A 22,918-nucleotide genomic window follows, 5' to 3' on the forward strand; every position below is an offset into this window, starting at 1 on the left:
TTCGATTTCAAGATTTGGGGGAAGATGGACCGAGTTGCGGAAAATTAGGAAAAAATCAAAATTTCCTCAAAATTTTCCAAATCAGTTGCAATCTTAGTGTCTAAACACAAAATAAATAAATAACTAAGTATATAACTTTACACATTCTTGGCAATTTAGGGATTTTTTGGAAAAAATAATTTTTTAATTAAAAATTAATTAATTAAATATATATATTTTTTGAAATCCACGGGTACACTTGCAATTTGAATGTAATGCTTGTGTTTCCATACATGCCTTCTTGCATTTATAAATTTTATGAATTGACTTTGAATATAGTTGCATCAGTTTAGTCAGACAGCGTACCCTATACAAAGGAAACCTATTATGTGCACTTGTTTTTTGTGATTTTTTTATTTTATTTTTTTTCCATAATTTGTAAATGTATTGGTGTCTTTTTAACAATCCCCAAAGTTTCATTAAAAAATTCGACAAAATTCCAATGTTTCCCAACAACAACAATAAATTACGCGACACAACCGATGTCTCGTGCGATGACAGAAATGTATCCCTATCCCAAGGGTGTGATACATTACGCAATGACGATACGGAAAACATTGGGATTGACTAACAATGTGCTCCATATTGTTAAGATCATCTAACAATGGCCCAACATGGAAATAAACATGGTTTTAATTGACTAAAGATGGCCCCAAACATGGTTAAGATCATCTAATGATGGGCCCAAAATGGAAATGGACAGGGGTATGAACACGTAGTGATGGGCTCCACATGGTTAAGATCGTCCAATGATGGAACATGGAAATATGCATGGTTATGATCAACTAATGATGGGCCACATATGGTTAAGATAAACAGCTACTGGCCCCAGGCACATATAAAATTCTTTAGGATGGACTAAAGATGGACCCCACTTGGTTAAGATCGACTCAAGGTAGGCTCCATGTGGAAATACAGATGGCTAGTATTGACTAAGGTCACATGGTTAAGATCATCTTAATGGTGAAGGAGACTTTAAAAATTGTCTCATTCATGTAACATTTTTGATAAATTCAGATTCAGATGTCAGCAAGACAACATTTGCACCCAAAAAAGCCTTTTTGAAAGGTTTTAATCAATTTTGGGAACAATAAATCTAAGGCCGTGATCTTACACAAGCCCTTAATTGCAATCCTTGAGAAAAAACCCTTGATTAAAAGGTAAAAACCAAGGAAACTAGCATGTTACATAATATAAATGACATGCAAAAGACGCATGAAATCCTAATCTTATGTCCTTTGTCTCCGTCTCTCGGAGTGTCTGCAGCATTGATCATGCTGGAGCCTTCTGATTTTCAATGAACATGATAGCCTTTAGCCTTTGGAGATCTCATGTAGCCAACTGCGTTAAAATAGTGTTGTGGCCACTCTGTAGCCTTGTGGCAGACTACTCTGTCAGACAGTTTCTTACAACACTATCACGGTTAGGATTTATGGGTTCTATTATTGCCATGGGTCTAACACGTCAGAGGATGTGCATGTGGCAAAGGATGCCATCAGAACAGGGCTAGCGCCTGTCATCTGATGACAAGGTTCCTAGCACCTAATGCTTAGTGGTTTGCGCCAGGCACACATAGATGCTGGAGGGTGGAGAAGATGTAGAACAGGTTTTAGTTCTTAGTGCATGTTATTCATAGAACAATGTCAGGATGCTCTACAATAGGCATAAATGTTGCAATAGGTTTGCACCTAGGCTTAGGGCCTTTGCCTCAAAGGCTTACAATTAGCACAAAGCCTTCCCCTAGGAGGTTTGTTGCAGGCACAAAGCCTTCCCAGTAAGAATGAGTGCCCAAACTAGTGGAGCTCACCTCAACTTGAGAGCGTCGGTGTCTGAAGTACCGAGCAAGGAATTGAAGAGAGTCAGTAGTCCCTGTGAAGGAGGCTTTAGGGGCTTGTATTCCAGCCAAATAAATTTTAAATGGCTATGCCGACATCAAATCTTAGAAACCAAGCAACTAGCACAGAGGCTAGCACCAATACTGATGCTGGTCTGCGACTGTGTCTAGAGTACATGCGCAAAGTGCTCTACAATAGAATGACACTGTAGCAGTGGCACAGAGAATGGATTTTCAGGCAGAGACTCCTTAGAGCCTTCTTGGATGGGAGGCAAACTCCTTGGAGCCTTCTCAGACAAGCATTAGGTTGTCATTTTGCAAAAGTACAAACATACATGCCAACAGAGACAATGTAGGGTTGAGATGGCGAAGGAGAAGACAGAAAATGAATTTTTCCCTGAAGGAATCTTAGGTCTTAAAATGGAAATTGAAAATGGTAGAAGTTGGAAGAAATGTAAATTGATTTAAGATGAAATTAAAAAAATAAAAATAACTAACAAACAACAGGAATTTTTATTTCCACTCTTCAATTTCAATGAATACAAACAGGCCCTAATGATATTCATTATCTCTTCTAGCTTGATTTTTTCTTTTGAAATGCAACACAATTTTGTTGAAAAAGCAATGCAAAGACAAATATCTAAGCCTTGAAATTACACAGAAGAGGACCAAAAAGAATAGAAAGGAATAAAGGAATCAAATAATTTAGCTCTGAGTCCCTCTAAAAATTTCCTAGAACCTTGAATCACTCCAAATCAAAGTATGAATTCTAGTACCAGTAATCAATGCCATGACAAACGAAGCATACATACAAGACATAGCAATGCTGCAATTATCACCTAGTTAACTTTTGCGGGTTCAACTCCTAAATGTATTTATCAGGATTGAGGACCCCTGCAAATTATTTCTTTGATAGAAGTAAACCTTGATGGTATGCGTTGCATTCTCAACTAGCTAAAGAGATCTGGATTAAAGACCACAACATTATCCATTTGTAAAGAATTGCAACAAAGACACATGTTACGAATCCAAGCCTGCTAATTTCTGAACATGAGAAAAAAAGAAGTCATTGCTCTAGGTCAAAACACAGGCATAAATCTTTCTGAAACTGCAATCCAATTATACTTACGACACAACATGTTTATAGAATCCATCAGGATAATGTTTAATGGAATATAGATAACATATAGATACAGCAGACACCATGCAAAACAATAGTTTGAAACAATCAGTGACATAAAAGTGAATGAAATATATGCTCTTTAAACAGAACAATGAGAAATTGCAAAACGACACAGAAAGAACCACAAAACTAATAAAGAACTAGATAATCTACATATGCTGGCATCAGTATTTATAACTAGTTAATTACCCACAGCTTCGTACTGTGAAACATTACGTGGTAATAAAGAACCAGAGTCATAATCACCATATCTCAGGAAACAGACCCCTGACTAAGAATGAGCACATAACAAGCAAAAAAGGCATGTTTGGCTTCAATATATAGCAGGCAAATGACTCAGTGAAATCCAAGTCCCCAGGCCACCTCAATGATTGATAGCATCCCAAGATGTTATTTTCAGAAACAAATATGATGTTAGTTGGAAATAAAAGAAATATTGGCAATTTGTCATTGATATGAACAAGGGACTTACATCCACATGGAGCGAAAGCTTCTCGATTTGATCACTATACTGTGGCAATGCCTGTACCATCTTTTGCAGATCTCTTGTTGACAATTCACCACCATCTCTGTATAATTAAGAAGACAGTCAAAAATATACTAAAAAAGAATTACCAACGCATGATGTAAGATCCATCAGAAGCATCTCTGTATAATCAAGTGGGTCCACTGCTAGCTGATACAAAATCTGGCCACTATTTATGGTTGATTGGACAGTGTGGCACAGAATCCAATAAATGGCCCCAATACAATAACCAGTTGGACAGGGGGCCAACAAGTCCAACTGTACAGCTCTTTTTGGGACTTCATACAAACCATATAATAAGTAGGATTTTTGTACAAACTGAGCAGCCCTATAGAGGATATGTTGGTTTTACATTGGAATTTGAGTTGAAGTTGAACTGTTTACTTTAGTTGCCCAATGCCCAGTTTAGATAGTTTCTTTATTACAAGTTGGAGATAGTTTAGTAAAGGACTTCTATTGGGAAATAGGCTTTTTAGACTTGGTTTCTTTGCTCTTAATTATGACTATGTTTATGGTATATAAAGACATGTATGGGATGATATGAACAAGATTTACGACCAATTTCAATAATAAAATTTAGATTTCTCTCTCCTGTCATGGGATTCAAAACCCTAGGGGAGCAATTCTTCCAAAACCCTTTTGTGTCACTCCTTAGGGCTTTACGTGCAGTGATTATGCATAGTTATCTTGACTCTTTTAGTGTTAATACAATCTTGATGATCATTGGTGATTGAAGAAAAATGAAGCTTCTAGAGATGGAATTAAGATGGTAAATATTCGGATCTATATGCTTCTAGTTCTATTGCTACATGAAGTGCATGTTTGGTTGTTTTAATTTCCATTGTAATTCATTGGAAATAAATAATGACTATTTACTTAATGTAATTCTAGCAACCGCCCCAAGTAGATATTGAAGTAATTATGTAGAGTGAAGTGCACAAAAACTATGGGCCCACTGTGATGTATGTGTCTTATCCACGCTGTCCAACCATTCCACCAGCTCACTTTAGTGCATGAGCCCAAAAATGAGGCAGATCCAAAGTTCCAGTGGACCCCACAACAGGAAACAGGGGGAGTTGAACTCTACTGTTGAAACCTTCTTGGGGCCACAGAAGTTTTGGATCTAGTTGATATTTGTGTTTTACCTTTATCCATGTCTGTATGACCTTATGAACAAGTTGAATGACAAATAAACATCACTTTGGGCCCCAAAAAGTTTTCAGCTTTCAATGGTGGACATCATTAGGACCACTATTTCCTGTGCTGTGGTCCACTTGAGCTTAGGATCTGCCTCATTTTTTGGGCTCATGACCTAAAATGAGCTTCTAAAACAGATGGACGGCATAGATAAGACACATACATCATGGTGGGACCCACAAATTTTCCCCCATACTCAAACACGCTGATTTCACTGCATTTCATCCCAAAAACTGAGGTAGACTTGCCTATTTCCCTCTCTTCCAAACACCACGTACAAGTCATTATTATGCTTTAACCATTATTTACCAAAGAACAAACACGCCTTAAATACCAATCACTTTATCTACATAAAGCTTCCAGGCTTCCGGCGGTGCCTCAGACTACACATATAATTATCATTAGGCCTTGGAGTATATATATATTTTAAGGTAGACAGTAGATTCCAACGGATTCCTCTTCGATTATTATGCTTTTACCATTATTTACCAGTATTTACGGAAGAACAAACACGCCCTAAATACCAATCACTTTATCTAAGTAAAGTTTCCAGGCTTCCAGCGGTGCCTCAGACTACATATATAATTATCAATATAACTTGAAGCATATATATCTTAAAGCAGACGGTAGATTCCAACAGATTCCTCTTCGATTCCTTGTATCCAACTAGAGGGAGCTACTTTAGTGTAGATATGATGCTGCCCTCCTAAGTGATAGCTTAAAGGCACCTAGTGTTGGCTGGATTGAATTAAATTTGATGGCAACTCAATAACCCTGGACTGGCTGGTTTTGGGAGCTGCTCAGGAACCAATTGGATACTTGCCTGCTGGTATTTTTTTGGTCCATTGGATCACTGTAATTCCAATGTCGCTAAGCAGCAGTATTACTTCATGTGGTTAGATGTGCTTGCGACCACTAGCTCTCGCCCTTGTTAATTGAAGGGAATCCAGCTAATGTGATTAGGTGGGCCAAACCAGGGTTATATGCTTGGAAGGTTGCGAACCTGCTGGACGAATTCCATTAAATATGTGCTAATCGCTCAGCTGCATTCTGCCATTCTCTCAAGTGCATAGACATGCCGACGAAGATATGGTGGAAAAAGAGGATTTTTTTATTTATTTAGAATTTGTGAAAAGAGGAAGTCACAAGGGATTACATTCGCTCCATCCTGATCCGAAGCAACAGGTTTTCCTTTCTCCTTTCTTATAATCTGATATCGGTTGCCCTATTGTTCTTGTAGCTGCATTCAGTTGTAGCTCTGAATAGGTCGTGCGATGAAAGGTAGAGATACCAGAGCTAAGACCTGGAACAAAGAAGTGTTTGAGGATGACAGACGGCCCAAGGACCAACTCCTGCAGAACCTTGCTACTCAGGAAAGGTTGTCGGAAGAGAGCTCGCCCACAGTCCAAGACAGCAGCAGAGCTTGCTTAGTTACAAGATGTCCTGATGAAGGAGGAGATTCACTGGAGGCAGATGTCTTGACCAAATGGGATAGTGAAGGACACGAACACAACGTATCCCACAAGGTCTCCAGTACCCGTAGAGGATCAAACAGAATTAGAGTCGAAAAGATTTGGCAGCGTTAATACATTGGAGAAAGGTGACATCACCTGTGCCATGGTAGATTATTTCCAGAATCTATGTGTGGGCAAGTTTCCAGTCAGGCCTCTCCTGAATGGGCTTGAGTTCGACAAGTTATCCCTAAGACGGTTGAATTTCTAGAAGCCAAATTCTCATTAGAAAAAGTGAAGGAAGCAGTGTTCTTACTCAAAGGGGATCAAGACCAGGTCCATATCAGTTCCTCTAGCTTTTCCTCACCAACGATGCAGCAACATTCAGAAGGATATTACGGTGGTCTTCGATGAATTCTTCAATAGAGCTATCATCAACAGGGACCTTAATTGTTTGTTCATTGCCTTGGTTCCAAAGAAGATGGATGTCGAGGTAATTTGAGAGTTCAAACCTATCAATCTGATCAGGAATCTGTATAAGATATTAGCCAAGGTCTCAGCCCCCATTTACTTGTGTCCTTGACTCCATCTGCCCATCCCAGCGTGCATTTATCAGGGGCAAAAACATTGTTGGCTATCCCTTATGGCGTGTGAGTTGTTAGATGAGTTTAAGAAGAAGGGTAATAAGAGGTTCCTTCTCAAGATCGACATGGATAAGGCCTACAATTGCGTTAATTGGAATTCCCTTGGCTCTCTAATGAGGTAGAACAGGATTTGGCAATAAGCAGAGAAAATGGGTCAGAGCCTGCTTCTCACCTGTGTGGTTATCACTTCTAATTAACGACACTCGGTGGGTTACTGCAATACTTGGAGAGAGATTCGACAAGGGGATCCAATGTCCCCTTTTCTATTTATGATGATTGACGAGGGTCGCAACAGAAAGTTGGAAAGAGCCTCCGAGTCCTGTCCCATCAATGGTATGTGCATCAGGCGAGTCTTAGATGTCTGCATTTGCATTCAATACACAAAGGGCACTCCTATTAGAAGATTGATCTGTTTCTGAAGTCGGACGTTTTAAAGACATTTTACACAGATATTATTTATGAAGTGGTGTCAGGATTGAGAATTAATCCATCTAAAAGTAGTGTATCAGGAATCATCAAAAGGCTAGTTGTTTGGCAGATTGCTTTGGATGCAGTATTCCCCATCAAGCTACTGGGAGTTCCTCCAGAGGTGGGCAAACAATCATCTTAGTATTGGGATTGGGTGGTTGAAAAATGCAGATTTAAGCTCACCTCTTGGAAAGGAATATTCTTGTCGCTGGGTGGGAGGATAACATTAATCAGGGCAGTGTTAGTCAATATCCCAATTCATCTCTTATCCCCTTTAAATGCGGATCCAAGGTTGTTGAAGCTAGAATCAATTCAAAAAGATTCCTTGGGAATAACAGAGAGGATAGTCAACAAATTCCCCTTGGTGGCTCGGGATTTAGTCTGCAAGCCTCTTAAAGAGGGCAGTTACAATATCAGACCAATCCAGGTGGTGAATACTGCTCTCTTGGTGAAATGGTGGAAACTGGACAATGGTGAAATTCCATTCCTAAGAAGCATCTGGATTGTTAAATATGACCCTTGACAAATGGGTGGGATGTTAAAGTAGCTTCCAAAAGAAAGAGGTCAGCAATTTGAAAGGGCATATCATCTGCTTAAGATTTTTACAGAGTTGGTGATGTACAGTTCAAACCTCTATATATCCTGTGGCGCCTGACTGAGGTTTCGTTTTGTAGTTTGTTTGTCGGGTGGATGGGCAGGTGATTTGGATTCCGAGGTTCAGATGGACTCTCAAAGATGAAGTGGTGAAATGGTGGAAACTGGAAAATGGTGAAATTCCATTCCTAATAAGAATCTGGATTGCTAAATATGGCCCTCAAAAATGAGTGGGATGCTAATCTTGAAGACCTCCAGATTCAGAGTTGGTGACATGCGAAGGTTGAGATGCTGTTGTTCGAAAGAGGCTGGCTCTTAGCCACCTGTTCGAACCTCCATATCATATGGCACCTGACCGAGGCTTCATTGCCAGTTTGTTCATCAGGTGGATGGGCAGGTGATCTGGATTCCTAGATTCAGATGGAATCTCAAAGGTGAAGAAATCTCCTTGTTATCTCAGCTTCTCTGCTTGTTGGAAACTGTCCTACGTCCTAGGATCATGGATTCCTGGGAGCTGGATATTTTGGTAATTTCTCCATCCTTTCAGGGGATAGATCAGCGCTTTCTCCTTCTCTAGTGTGGTCGGGCTTAACCATGATGAAGGTGAAAGCCTTCTGCTGGTAAGCTTGTGTAGGAAAAGACTGGCCATGATTCATCTAAAAAGTTGAGGATTTTCCGTCCCTAATCGTTGAATTCAATGTTGTGAAGAGGAAGAGACCATTCCCCATTTGCTCCTGCACTGGAGTTTCACTAAATTTCATTTGGTCATGGGTCTTCAATCAGTTCCACATCCAGCGGGTCAACCCGGACTCTATCGGTGAAAATATATCGGGCTGGCGGTCTTCTGCTTGGGCTCTGTTGGGTAGTATGTTGTGGACCTTGATGTCGAAGCTAGGCTTTCGTCCATATGGCTCAAAAGAACAAAAGGATCTCAGCAGGAGGAATTTGGGAAGAGCCGTAGCGGAAAAAATAATCTCACTTCTCTGCGGTTTGCAATCTAGCCTACTAAGCAGATATCCGGTTAGCCTATTCAAGCAAAGTGGGAGGATTTGATTTTGTGTGGCAAGGCTCCAATGTCGTGGTTGAGATGGTGCCCTCCACCACATGGGTGGTTTGAGCTCAACTTCGATGGGAGTTCATGGGGCAATCCAGGCATGGTCAACATGGCAGGCAGGTGAGTACAGAGGATGAATGATAATCTTGGAATTCTCGGCCCTTTGGGTGTGCAAGAGTTTACTGAAGAAGCAGTTCTTCTAGAAGGACACGTGCTATATGCAAAGTTTCATGTCAATCCAACCATTATTGAAGGGGACATCAGTCATGCTATTAAATGAATTACACGTGGCATCTAATGTTTTAGGTCAGCCAATGATAAAGCAGACTGCAGATTATTTACCCACAGTGCCCCCCTCCCCAAGGTTGCAATTCTAGGGGTGTATTTCTAGCGGTTCCTGTCAGTTGGCTGTTTAGGCATTTTTGTTTTCTCCTTTCTCTTTCTCAGTATAAGTTTTTGCCATTAATTTAAAAAACATATTTGAGCTCTACTGGGTTCTCTGCCCTTGAATTTCCTATGATAAGTAGGGTCAAACCTTCCTTCCATACTAGTCTAAGGTGGCTCCATTTACTCATTTCTCTTCACTGGAAGAGAACCTAATCATTACAATCAGTTCACGATTGCACGATTTGCACCAAAGTGAGAGATTTTCTTCTTTTAAGCATGTCATAAATTATTGTTTTTATTAAATGTTTATGTTTACAAAGAAAATATATGTATACAACATGGTGCTAATTGCACACACGAGCACACATTCTAATGTTCCCAATCTATTGGGAGAAAGGTTGTGACCTGGATGAGTCAAGCATAAATAACAAGTTGATGAATTCTACTTATAAAAAGGTGAAAAAAAAAAAAAAAAAGCAGAAAAGAAAGAAAGAAAGAAGTCTATGAAGTTTATTCATTAAAAAAAAAGATTAATTAATTTAAATTTAGGATGTGGGATTCCAAACCATATAACCATTATTGTTCAGTAAGCAACAACGGCAGAATAGTTCCTACTCAAATGACACCCATAGCCCAAATTCAGTTTAACAAACCAAAGCCCTTTTGTGAAATCCACTAATGAATGTAGAGCCACACAACTGTACAAGGGGGACAAGTTCAGTGTCCTGCACATGCCAATGTATGCTTACACCATTGATGCGATTGGAATCATATTCCAGGTAGTCCAAACCACGGATGGCAGCCCTTCAAAAGTAGCAGCGATTCCATGAGCAGAACTGTCTGATCAATGGCCTGCACCCAATATGTTGAACGGAAAAGAACCTTGTATCTTTTAATGTCTATTCTGGTCAAATTTGATCATTTTGATTTCTATAGCAGGATCCATCCAGTGTACAGTTCATGTCATGTGGATGGATGGCAGGTTTGTGAAGGCAAGATTCGACCACTTCTCAATCAGCATTGATTAAGTCACATTAATTGCCAGCTCACCAATATCCATCATAGTCAGGATTCTGTACAAACATGACAAATGTTGGAAAATTCTTCTTGCCTGATTACCTACTGATCTTAGTAAACCATGGTTTACAGTAAATAAAAAAAAATAAAAAATAAAAAAAAGGTCGTTTTCAGATGCAATAATCTTAGTTAAAAGAACAAGCACTATAGGTTCAAATGATGAACCAAAGGTAATCATTTACTTGTATAATTCAATAAAAGTTAATGTATGCATCAATAATCTCATAACCAAATTTTTATGACTCTCTATATAAATGATTATAAAACAACAATATGCAATAATCGATATGGATTTCATAAAAAATACACTGACCTCGAACTATTGTGAATTTGTGCAGCTTTGTTCTTTAATACAAAGTACTTCATCTTCGCATCTAATTGTTCATTAGCCTGGCACACCAGTTAATGATCAGATAGCATTCACATTTCACACCAATCATGTAGTTAATGATCATTTTAAAATCATTCGACATACATCCCCAATATGCAAATGCCGGAGCTCAAGCCAGATCGGATCATGATCCTCCAGAAGGACTTCCTTTTTCTCCAGTGTTGTTCCTGATTTGCTTGAAGACTAAAGAATGCATCTTAATTATGAGCCTTCGTAGTAAGGACTAAGCAAAAGAAACTGCATGAGCAAAAAACAAAACAAAAAATAAAAATAAAAATGCAAATACATTTAGATTGGAACTTGGAAGGCCTACCTCATAAACATACTTATTCCCATCCATATTTAGTAGATCATGGCACATGGCATCATATGTCCATTCATGTATTACAGGAGCAATCTGCACGTGCAAATTTAATACATTCAACAATAGATCAATGAAGAATACTCCACACATCTAAATTGACCTTTCAAAGCAAGCAAGTAGATCAGAGGAAAGGAAGTGTTGTTAAACCTGATCTATAGATCTGTCCACAATGAGTAGCTCGCATGTTTCTGTCTGGGGAAAATGAGGAATTGTCGATTTATACTTAGTTAGAACATTCCAAACAGTTGCGGCAAGCTTAGTTGGAATTAAATCCCGAAGTGTTGTCATTGTGGATGCATCTAGAGATGACTTTGCGGCACGATAGCGTACAAATGGAAGTTCCTGAGGAATTACAAACAAACTTTAGAAACTACAATAAGCAGAACCAAAATAATTAGAAAATCAGTTTTTCGGAGATCTTGATTTCTGCTTCCTATACAAGGAATAAAAATTGCTGAACTCAGGCAAATATCAGGATCTGAATAAATTGGGACCTAGGCATGCTTAAGGTGGAACACATGGGAAAAGAAAAGGATAGTAAGATTGTAAGTGTTAGTGTTAGTTCAGTTAGGCTAATAGAAAGGCTAGCACGCCTGAATTTATAGTCGTTTTTCAGCTTCAAAAAAATCAAAACAAAATAAAATTTGCAGCAGACTAAGATATGAATTACATGCAACACGACAAATAAAAACAACATGTTGGTCACTAAGTTTATCCAAACGTTCTATAGTTCCTCAAATCTTTTTTTTTTAATGGTAAGTTTCTCAAATCTATTTACCTTTCAAAATCTACTTCTTTCTCCCTATGAGCCCTCCTTAACAAAATGTCATTTCCATGGCTGCACTGTACTCTCAAACTTAGACCAAGTTGTCATCATTTCTACTATCCATACTATATATAACACAACTAGCTTTTGGACATTTTGCCCCCACAAATGGTTTTCCTAGGGTGGAGAGCTTTGACTATTGAAAGAGCATAGATAGACATTTAAATAAAATAGAGGTATGTTGGGAACTAAAAATGAGGTTGTTGTGTCTTACGGTTCATATTTGACCCACAATAAGCCTTAAGCAAAGGATTTGATGCAAGTAGCCCTCTCACCTCTTATTTGTGTCTATTGCAACCCAAGAATACTCTATGATGCCATGCAAGGCTACATGGAACCCACCATGATGACTGTATGAAATGCGCTCCATGCATCTATTAGGCTGCCTCATGCTAGGACATCAGCCCAAAAATGAGGCAGATCTAAAACTCAAGTAAGCCAAAGCACCAGGAAAAGTGGGGATGGGTCGTCTGCCGTTGAAAACATTTCTCTTTTTCTCTGTGTAGCGTGTAGTCACACCCTTTCCCTGCATGTCTCTCTCCCCTACTCTTCCCACATGCATTGGACATGTCATACACATATTGTAGAAAACACGAGTAGCTAGGAGCAAATCCTATTAGCTTTCCAGATGCTAAAACTTTGAGTGACTAATGATCATGGGAAGGACTTTAAATTAAAAATAAGGGCAGTCAGTAATTACGTGAAGCTGTATGGCCTTTGTATCATACTATCCTGCTTTTCAAAATGAAATACTCAGAGAGTATGATGATTAGCACACAGGCAATAAGAAATTGTACATGTGTCATACAATGAAATCATAAGTTAAAAAAAAAAAAAAAAAAAAAAAACCCACTAATCGTGGACCCTGATTTAGATGGCTCTGAAACCTAAACTTACATCAATCTGTTTTCCTAACGAGCATATTTTTGGAGATTGAACAGGCCTTTTTACCAAGAGAAAGGCCAACTTTCATGGACATCCAATGATTGTTGGAGGGTGCCAATAGTTCGATCATTATTCCACTTATCTAAAAGAACTTGAGTTCAAATTCGAAAGATTTTAGGGCACTCAACTATGCCAGCATGAAACCTGACCACTGACTGCACTACAAATTGATCTAGTAATTAGAAGTGATACAGTAAACTCACACAATGAATATAGATTACAATGTGTGTCTGTGTGTAAATAAATGCTAAACATATGCTAACTGATTTGAACTGATATTTGAGAAGCATTGAATCATACCCTTAGTGAAGCAAAAACTGTAGCAATGCGAGTGGCCATGGTGTTTAAACAGGCATCACACTGGCGGGAGTTCTCTGCATTTTCGCCAAAGAGTTCTTCCAATGCCATCTCATTGTCAGTGACAAAACCCTTCATTGGAGAAATCATAGTAGATACAAAATCAAAGGTGTACACAGTTAACAAATGTAGTAACTACAAAAAAACCAGGAAAAAAAAAAAGAAGATGATGCAACGTTCCAAGTTATGAGACAGTGAACTCTACACAAGGAAAACATCTCAAACTATGGGAACCCTAAAGCCTTAAAAAGCTGCATAGCTTCAGGGTATAGATGCAAGTCAGCAATGAAAAGGTGAACAAAGGAAGTCATAAATTGATACCTGACTATCTATCGCAAAGTACTCTAAATTCATCTGCATGATCTCACCCAAACAAGGAAAAAAATCACGATGATGTGGATAATGCTTACCAATCAATAACTAAAGATGAATTTATCAATCAAGATGCAGGGGTAGCAAACAGTATGATCCAATAGCCAAAAGAGACGAATTATCATAATCACTATAAGAGATGAGCCACTTCTGACCTCTCTTAATGCACCTATGCGCGGCAAGACACTTGTATCACTCTTGATGAGAGAAACTAGATCCCTTGAAACAGGTGAACTGAAGAACACATATGCCCTGACAGAAAAGTATCAATTTTCAATACAGAAACCCGAAGCAACCTGAGTTGAAAGTTCTGACAGATAGTTCAAAAAATAAGAACAAGAACAAATAGAAAACCCTTGCTTACTTTTTGTACAAAGGACTTCTTCCTGACATGTCACGCAAGAAAACAGTAATACTGCATGTTACCAAGAAGATAGTAAGAAACAATCCTACAAAAAGCTTTGCAATCACAAGCAGAAAACAAAAAGATGTAGTTGGCGTTTTAATAATACATAATCTCTAAGTTTACATGAGTACCAGGAACAGCCATCATCATTCTATCGAAGATACTTTATAATCTCTACAGAATTTAAACACACAAGGTTGTATTTATTAGAATGCTCCGATGAAAATACTAATATTTTATCAGAATATTCTTCGACCACTCTTTCATGAACATTAACCATACAGTTGTCATAAATTATGCGATAGCATATATAGCTACATGGAGCCTAGAAATAAAATTAAAAGGATAAACAGTAAAGAAGAATCATTATATATTTGTGGGCTAGGGGATAAAAGGTCAAATATAAAAGATAAAATCTCACTATTCTAGAAGGTGGCATCTATGAAAAGAAAACAGGAATGTTCTTCTAGTCCTAGGGCCATCTAGGCCATTATTGCCCAAGGTCCCTGATAATGCATCTCTCTTGCCACTAGAGGAACACTTAGGCTTAAGTGCTTTTGGAAACCCAAACAGCCTGACTTTTGTTGCTAAAAAATGAGACTGAAACATAAAGTGCGCACCATGGCCACATCCCCGCTCAAATGCTGGCAAATGAAGGGCACACGGCATTTTGGAAAAGAATGGACAATCCCCAGCAAGACACAACGATGAGGACATCGGGCCATCATATAGGGTCTACCAGAGGAGGAGGGCCCAAACGGCAGCCCCAGTTTCATTATGGATGGACAACATCTATATGGGGACGAGCGGGCCACCTTGAAGACCCCACATGCATGGATCATGCTTTTGGAAGACCCCATACTAGGAAGATGCATGTGGGTTGCTATGATAGGAGCATTCAACCGTTAAATTGCAACCATTGGCCACTTTGACCGTCAAATCATTATCTGCAGGCCATCGAACCACTGGTCCACTTAGATTTTGGACCACATGGGTCCCTCGTTGTAGGCATTTTTATTTTTACATTATTTTGGACATGATCAATAGTTTGAATTAAGATTTGATAGTTTAGATTCATTATTTTTTTTGTTTACACATTTTAGTTAGTACTAGGGGCATTAATTTAAATATTGCTTTTTGAGACTATAGATAAGAGGGAGGGGGGGACGTCCACACCCTAGCCCATGAATTTTGAAGAAAAGCTCTTTCTTTCTCTCATTCTTCTTGCATGAGATTTGCAGGTGAAGTTCTAGACTCTCCAGAGATTGTAGAGAATGTGTGAGGCCTTGACGGTGATCCTCATATCCCTTCTTTCAAAGGTAAGTTCTTTTCTTCTTTTCTGTTCATTCTCTTCCTCGTCAAACCCTAGAATCCCTATCCTTTTCCCATTTTCCCTTTTTCCTCCCCATTTCTACTCCTAAATCATCCAAACCCTAGGTTGTGCGCCCCTTACCCGTGGCCATACACACATGCGCACGCCAGTGTTGTCATGTGCGACCGCATATGTGCATATCCATATGCAAATCGCATATGCGATCGCATATTGGCCATGGCACATTAATTTATTTTATTTTATTGCAAAAAAAAACAACATTTTGCCTATTAAAAGACTTCCGAATCTCCTCCATTTGCAATTTCTTATTCACAAGTGGTCTCTCTCTCTCTCGCTCTCTCTCTCTCTCTCTCTCCCTACATCGCCTCTCTCTTGGAAGTTGGAAGATCATGATTCAAGCACTTTTAAGTTTCAAGGAAGATAGCTTGTTGCTTTTCTACAATAATAAATAAATAGCTTGTTGATTTTGTTGTTACTTCTTATTAACTATATTATTGAATGTCAATGACTTGATGTTTAATTCATTGCTTAATTGATTTTTTCTCTCAAATGTATTTTAAATATGTAAAATTAGTTATCTATTAACTTAGAAAAGTTCCCCTTAGTTTCTTATATTTTTTTACTTTTTTTTTTTTTTGAAAGTTTCCCTATTATATATATATATATATATATATATATATATATATATATATTTCAAAAAAAATATGCGGCCGCATATGCGACTAACCCTAATCTTCCCCTAAACCCTAATCATAGGTTTTCTATTTTGAACCTTTAGCCCCAAATTGTGTTTAAACTTGAAACTATCAATCTAGTTTAGCGTTGGGACTATCTTATGCTAGAATGGGATTCCCATGTCTCATAGGGACCATTCTTTCATGACTTTATATTGATTATGCATGATGGGATGACAATTTTGGTTAGAACCTAGCTAGTTAAACTCGAATTCTCTAGTTTGTAGTTGGATACATATTTCTTTCATACTTGATTTAACTGTATTAATCTGGAAATTGATCCCATATATCACTTTGGCTTAGACAACCCTCATCTTACATCACAAAAGATAATGTTGAGGGCTATCTTCAAGGATCCTCAAGTACATAGCCTGAGATACGAGACTTTTGCAGGCAATATGAATTCCAATGAAGGTGGTAACAACGATGGAACAGAGCAAAGTAGATGAACCGATAGATGACACACCATGCAAAGCTGGAATGTCATTATAGCTAGCACCACCTGAAAGGACTAAAACTTTTTAGGGAACCAACCAGCGTGCACCATGTGATGAGTTCCTGAGCATTGAGCCAACTCACATTAATGGCACCAACTCAAGTGAAATCTATAAAATGGGTGGAATCCTTACTCATTTCCTTGATCTCCATCTTAAATTGCAAATAAAAGAGCTCCCTATCAATGGCAATCTTTCCAGCGAACCTTCTCTGCTTCTAAGTAGTTTCCCAGGGTCCAACTTAAAACCTCATTAACTAATTACGCCCAACCTTGGAGTGTGGAGCAACCAGACCAAGATCATCCCCTGATGGCCAAAATAAGTAGTGTAATAGCATAAGTACCGGGATAGGGAAATAATGCGGGGGCATTTTTAATGCGGACATCAGTGGTGCACCCTTTAGAGTATACCAGAGGAGAAGGCGTCGCCAACAGAGTACTGGAGCGGAAGAGTTGATGTGAATGTACGTCGGGTCCATCGGACCCATTTTCTAATGCACTAAGAGTGCAGGAGCAGCATGACCACACCCTGACCGCAAGCCCAAAGGGCAGATTTCACACCGTCACACGGGTGTCTTATTTTTAAGCATATTTTTGTTCTTTTCCTTGTTTTCAGGGGCTTTAGTGCACTTTTTATTTTTTTTCATGGCTTATATATACACTGTGAGAAACCCTATTTTTATGACGGAATGAATGAGAATTCATATGCTTCCTTTCTCTTTTACCAAAGAGATTAGGGTTTCAAGATTGGCCCTTGGGTGTTGAGGATTTCACCCCGGTTTCATATTTTCCTTCTTTGCAAATCTTTGAGGTGCAGGAAAAAGTAAGAATCAGTTGTCTTCTTTTCTTTGATGCCATAGAATCCGTACTCTCTTTAATCTCGAACCTATCTCGTCTTCATCTCTTTAGTTCCTCTCTAGATATTCCCATTTGGTTTGAATGGAAAAGAGGGAGGCTAGTCAGGAGAATCGGATCCGACTGTGGACTTATACTAGATCTAGAATATCCTCATATCCCTATGTCTTCCTTTTTTTCTTACTGTTTACGTGATTTTATGCCAAGGGGCATAATCCTGACAGAATGATTTCATCTCTGTATTGAGATTTGCTTAATCCCCTTAATTGAAAACAATTAGTTGATTAATTTTATTATTTGAATCTCTTTAACCTAATTATACATGCATCTACGGTTAGGTCATCACATGTCCTTGCATCAATTTTCACATTGGGCTCAAGTGGGGTAGCCTGTGGGATGCAAGGGCATACTCGGGGTGGGCATTCCATGTGAAGTGGGTGGCCCAGGTGAGATAGAACCCATGTGATGTGGGGATCACGAAGGGGGTTCGACCAAGGACCTAACCCATGGGACGTGGAGCCTGGGCTATGAGATAAAAGGATTGATTTGCCACACTCTATTAGTTCAAGCTCTTAGAGCAAGTGGTTAGTTGTCCTGAATCAGGAAAGAGTGTGCTAGAACCAACAGGAAGTGATACAAACAAACCAAGCTGCAACCTGACCCCCTGCTTAGAAACTAGTAACCGGGTCTTCGGGATAGTGTAGCTGTTGGGGGAGAGGTGGAGTTAGCTCAAACCATGATGGCAATGTTATTAGGAATCGAATATTTTCAGCACCTTTGTAGAGCACAAGGACCAGTTCTATAAGCTCCAGTGTCTATTATGATGTCGTAAGTGTGACTTTGGGATAGATACAATGGCTTAGCTCCTCAGGTAACTGCTAAAGCTTGATTGTCTGCATTGTGGCACATCCATTGTGAGAGAACATACAGAAAAACTCCTTCCTAGTGTTTGTAGTATCGATACTATTAACTGATAATAATGATATCGCACTCCAACGATACGAAAAACCCCTAGAATGTAACTGGAAAACACATATTCATGTGTATCGAGCGATATATCACAATTTGTCGCAAATCATCACAGTGTATCAGCAATATTTTGCCAATATTAATGCCTCGTGTGTTTTTCCTTTTAGTATTTTATTGGGTATCATTGATGTTTGTCGATATCAACAATACCACGCAGGAAACCTCATTTGCTTTAAAAAAACCTCCCTTAAACCCATTTTTCCCCTTTTTCCCTCAAATTTCTTCCAAGTACCTTATGGGTCCTTGTGCAAGCATATGGGAGAAAAACCAACATCTCAAATCAGATTCATCATTTTCTCATATCTGGGGCCGTTTCTCAATCGATGAGGTATTTCACATTTCGATCCATTTCTTTTTGTTTAAATCATATAAAATGAGTACGAAATCATAATAAAACCTTGATTTTTCATGTTTTGCATAGAAAATCTGGGATTTCAACCTTCAATTTTGAGATTTGAGGGTAGATGGCCAAATTTGGGAGAAATTGGGGAAATTTTGAAATTTCCCCAATTTGAGGAATTTTCAAAATTTCCCACATTGCTTGCAATGTTGCACCCCAAACATGAAATCAAGCATGTATGAGGCCTGATCTACTGATTTGTTAACTCCTTGTCAAATTTCAAAAAATATATATTTTTTAATTAAAAAATTAAAATATTAATTTATTTTTTTTCAAAATTCCCCTTTAACCAGCTATCAATTGAGACTAATTTCAAAGTATTTATGATTGTTTGATGAAACAATCATCACATACACACTAGTTTTGAAATACAAGTGTAGGTGACCCGATTTGGGGAAATTAAAATTTTCCCCTATTTCTTCCAAATTACTTGTAATGTTGCACTCCAAATATGTATGAGGTTGATCTACTGATTTAATGTGTTTTTGTCAATTTTCGGAATTTATAAAAAAATAAAAAATAAAAAATAAATTATTTAATAAAATAATAAATAATTCTTAAAATATAATTTTTTTCAAAATTTATTTTGAATGTGGTAGCTTCCCTTTGTTAACAAAATGTTCTTTTGCAGGTAAAACATGTCAAGAGGAAGAAGGAGAACCTAATATAGAATGGAAATACAGCTAGCCCGTTCACAATAATTGATTGGGGAGTATATGTAATACATGTGGCCATGTGTCGAAGAGTGGGAGGGTAACCCACTTGAAGGAGCATATAGCGGGAGCGTATCACAATGTTGTGGACTGCCCTAAGTGCCCACAAGACGTGATAGCAAAAATGAGGGTTGTGTTAAAAAAAATGTAAAGATAAAGAGATGACCAAGCTAAGATGAAGATTAGGGAGGAGTTGGGGTAGCCACCATATGTAGGTGACAAAGATATAGTGGATCTCAGTAACGAGGATGGTCCTACATATAGACGCGCAATTCAGGAGTCCTTGCGGGATCAATGGAAAAGGGATCAAGAGAGGCAGTGGGAAGCAAGTATGCCTACATTTGAGAGGCCTACCCATGAGCATGATGGGAGGAGTAGAGCAAGGGGAAGTGGGGAGTAGGGTGTACAGACGCCGACGCCCCGTGAGATCACGAGGTAGTATTTGGATGATGAGTACGCAGAGAAAAAGACTTACATGGATTCATATAGACAGTCATGGGAGATGTATGGTTGCATTGTATGTGTGACAGTTGGACTGGACTGACGAGGGTGTCAGTTATAAATTTTATAGTCTATTGCAAGGGACAGTCGGTGTTCCTAAAGTACACGAATGTCATAATAAAATTAAAAACACAGACTATATTTACAAACTAATGCACAATGTCATACAAGATATTGGAAGGAAGAACATTGTGTAGTTTATTACGGACACTAGGAGTGCACTTGACAAGGTGGGGAATGATATAATGGACAAGAATCATATGTACTAGACACTCTACGTAGCCCATCGCATTGACCTAATACTAGAAGCGATCGAGGATAGGTCGTCAGTGAAGGCTGTTATTACTAATGCACGGCTCATCACGACCTTCATATACAACTACACATGGTTATTATCCACAATGCGTAAGAGGTGTGGTGGGGATATAGTGCGCCCCGAGGTAACACAGTTCGTCACAAATTATATCACCTTAAATAGCCTCCTCAAACACAAGCAGGGGCTACAAGAGCTTTTCAGCTATCAGGAATACGCGGATTGGAATAATAGTCAAAAAGAGTAGCCTGGAGAATCGAGAAGCTTGTGTTAAGCAAAGCGTTTCGAGAGCACGTGCGCAACACAGCTATTCTGCAGCCCATTTATGTTGTGTTGAGGATAGTCAAAAATGAGACAGATCCGTCGATGGGGTCATTGTATGTGTTCATACAGCCGATGAAAGACGTTATCAAGGCTAAAACCCCCAAGGCATATAAGTAGATGCATGCAATAATCAATGGCCGTTGGGAAATGACACTTTCTTACTCACTTCATCAAGCTGGTAAGTAGTTATAATTATTTTTTTTTGTCTATATGTTGTAGTACTTTGTTAGTTCTTCGCATATCATGTATCCCTTATATTTATTGTACTGATGTGTAAATATTTGAACCATATTGCATTTCAACATATTTCCTTAATCCCAAATACCGCTATAGCCAAAGACTGAAAATAATTCATTGAAGATGGTTGTACATGAGGTGTACAATCACTTATTCCCCCACTGTCCGGGAAAAGGCGCATTCGGTAATGAAGTAAATATGTTCTGCACTTACATTCTCCCTATCATCATCTTAACCATTCCATACTTGGTGTTATATGCCATCAATAGATTGTATGATTCCGTGATGCGATTGGAATGTGAGTGTCAAGCTGCGGTGAGGCCAATGAGCACCATGATGGCGTGTGAGTTGTCGCGGTAAACTTAGTTTTCATATTATATTAACAAATTTAAAACTACCGAAAAAATTTATAATTTGCAAGTGAATGGCAATCTGGATTGAAGTATATTATGTGTAAGTTGGACATAGAAAAGGTGTACGATCATGTCGATTGGGACTTCCTTCAGTACATGCTAAGGAGGATGGGCTTCGGTGTCAAGTGGAGACAATGGATTGGAGAGTGTATCAAGTCGGCCCACTCATTGGTTCTTATAAATGGATCCCCAAAAGGTTTTTTCAAAAATTTTAGAGGCCTGCGCCAAGGCGATCCTTTGTCCCCATTCCTGTTTCTAATAGTAGGGGAGGCTTTATCCAGAATGTTGTAAAAAGGGCAAGAATAAGGCATTTTAAGTGGCATAAGAGTTAGAGGAATGGACTCCAAAATTTCCCATATTCAGTACGCGGATGACACCTTAATTTTCAGCGAGGCAGGTCAAGATAAGGTGGATAACTTACTCATCTCCATCCGTTGTTTCGAAGCAGTGTCAGGTTTGAAAGTTAATTTGGTGAAATCAAAGGAGTTTGGCATCAATATGGAGGAAGAGGAGACTTCGGAATACGCTAATCAATTTGGTTGCTCGGCGGCTACTCTCCCAACTTCATTTGTTGGCCTTCCCTTATGTATCGGAAAGCCTCCTAAAGCTGCGTGGGACAAGGTGATTAATAGGTTCGAGAATTATCTATCAAAGTGGAAATGCCGATATCTCTCGAGAGGAGGTCGCTTAACCCTCATCAACGCGGCCCTTTCGAATCTGCCCATTCACCTCATGTCCCTTTACAGATGTTCGGGTCACGTCCTAAATGTGTTAGATAAGTTGAGACGGGAGTTCTTTTGGAATGGTAAGACAGATAAGAAAAAATTCCATCTCGTCCATTGGCGGCAGGTGTGCAAAAGCTTCCAAGAAGGTGACGCAAGTATAAAAAACCTCAAGCACATGAACTCTGCTCTCCTCGGGTAGTGGATCTGGAGATTGGGAACAAAAGACGACAATTTTTGGAACAATCTAATCAAGAGTAAATACGGCACTGTGGAGGGCGGTTGGTGGTCTATGACTTCCTCCGCCTACAGGGCATCAGCCCTTTAGAAGGGTATTTTACAGATGAAGAATCAAGTTCTAAAGGGAGTTAGTTTCATTCCAGGTAGAGGTAATAGAATCCGGTTTTGGGAAGATATTTGGTTGGGAGACTCTCCTCTAAAAGATGTCTTTCCTAACATTTTTCAGCTAGCCCCTAACAAAGTTGTTGTGATAGACAGATGCTTTTCCCCATCAGGTGAAGATATTGTTGTCTGGAATGTTCAATGCAGAAGGTTCCTTCAAGACTGGGAGGTGTCGGAGTTTGCTGATATGCTCTACAGACTTCACCACTTCAAAATTGATCACCAGGCAGCTGATAGGCTTTCATGGAGATCAGACAAAAATGGTGCTTTCACGGTAAAGTCTCTTTATCAGACGCTGGCTTCGTCTTCAGCTTTAGAGATTCACCCGCTGTCC

At 39.0% G+C, this 22,918-nt stretch overlaps 1 protein-coding gene across 2 annotated transcripts in view; it reads right to left on the reverse strand.

The window, feature by feature from the left end:
• LOC131248391 (SNARE-interacting protein KEULE-like) overlaps nucleotides 1–22,918 on the reverse strand; it is a 57,823-nt gene that overhangs the window by 14,396 nt on the left and 20,509 nt on the right. For both annotated transcript variants that reach the window (XM_058248658.1, XM_058248659.1), the window contains 9 exons: nucleotides 14,074–14,124; nucleotides 13,865–13,961; nucleotides 13,659–13,691; nucleotides 13,281–13,409; nucleotides 11,357–11,551; nucleotides 11,159–11,242; nucleotides 10,930–11,028; nucleotides 10,768–10,844; nucleotides 3,529–3,625 (listed from right to left, as the gene is read on the reverse strand). In XM_058248658.1, coding sequence (XP_058104641.1) covers nucleotides 3,529–3,625; nucleotides 10,768–10,844; nucleotides 10,930–11,028; nucleotides 11,159–11,242; nucleotides 11,357–11,551; nucleotides 13,281–13,409; nucleotides 13,659–13,691; nucleotides 13,865–13,961; nucleotides 14,074–14,124 — 862 coding nt within the window. The remainder of the gene's footprint in view (nucleotides 1–3,528; nucleotides 3,626–10,767; nucleotides 10,845–10,929; nucleotides 11,029–11,158; nucleotides 11,243–11,356; nucleotides 11,552–13,280; nucleotides 13,410–13,658; nucleotides 13,692–13,864; nucleotides 13,962–14,073; nucleotides 14,125–22,918) is intronic.

This window comes from Magnolia sinica, chromosome 6 (genome assembly GCF_029962835.1).
Source record: "Magnolia sinica isolate HGM2019 chromosome 6, MsV1, whole genome shotgun sequence".
NCBI lineage: Eukaryota > Viridiplantae > Streptophyta > Magnoliopsida > Magnoliales > Magnoliaceae > Magnolia > Magnolia sinica.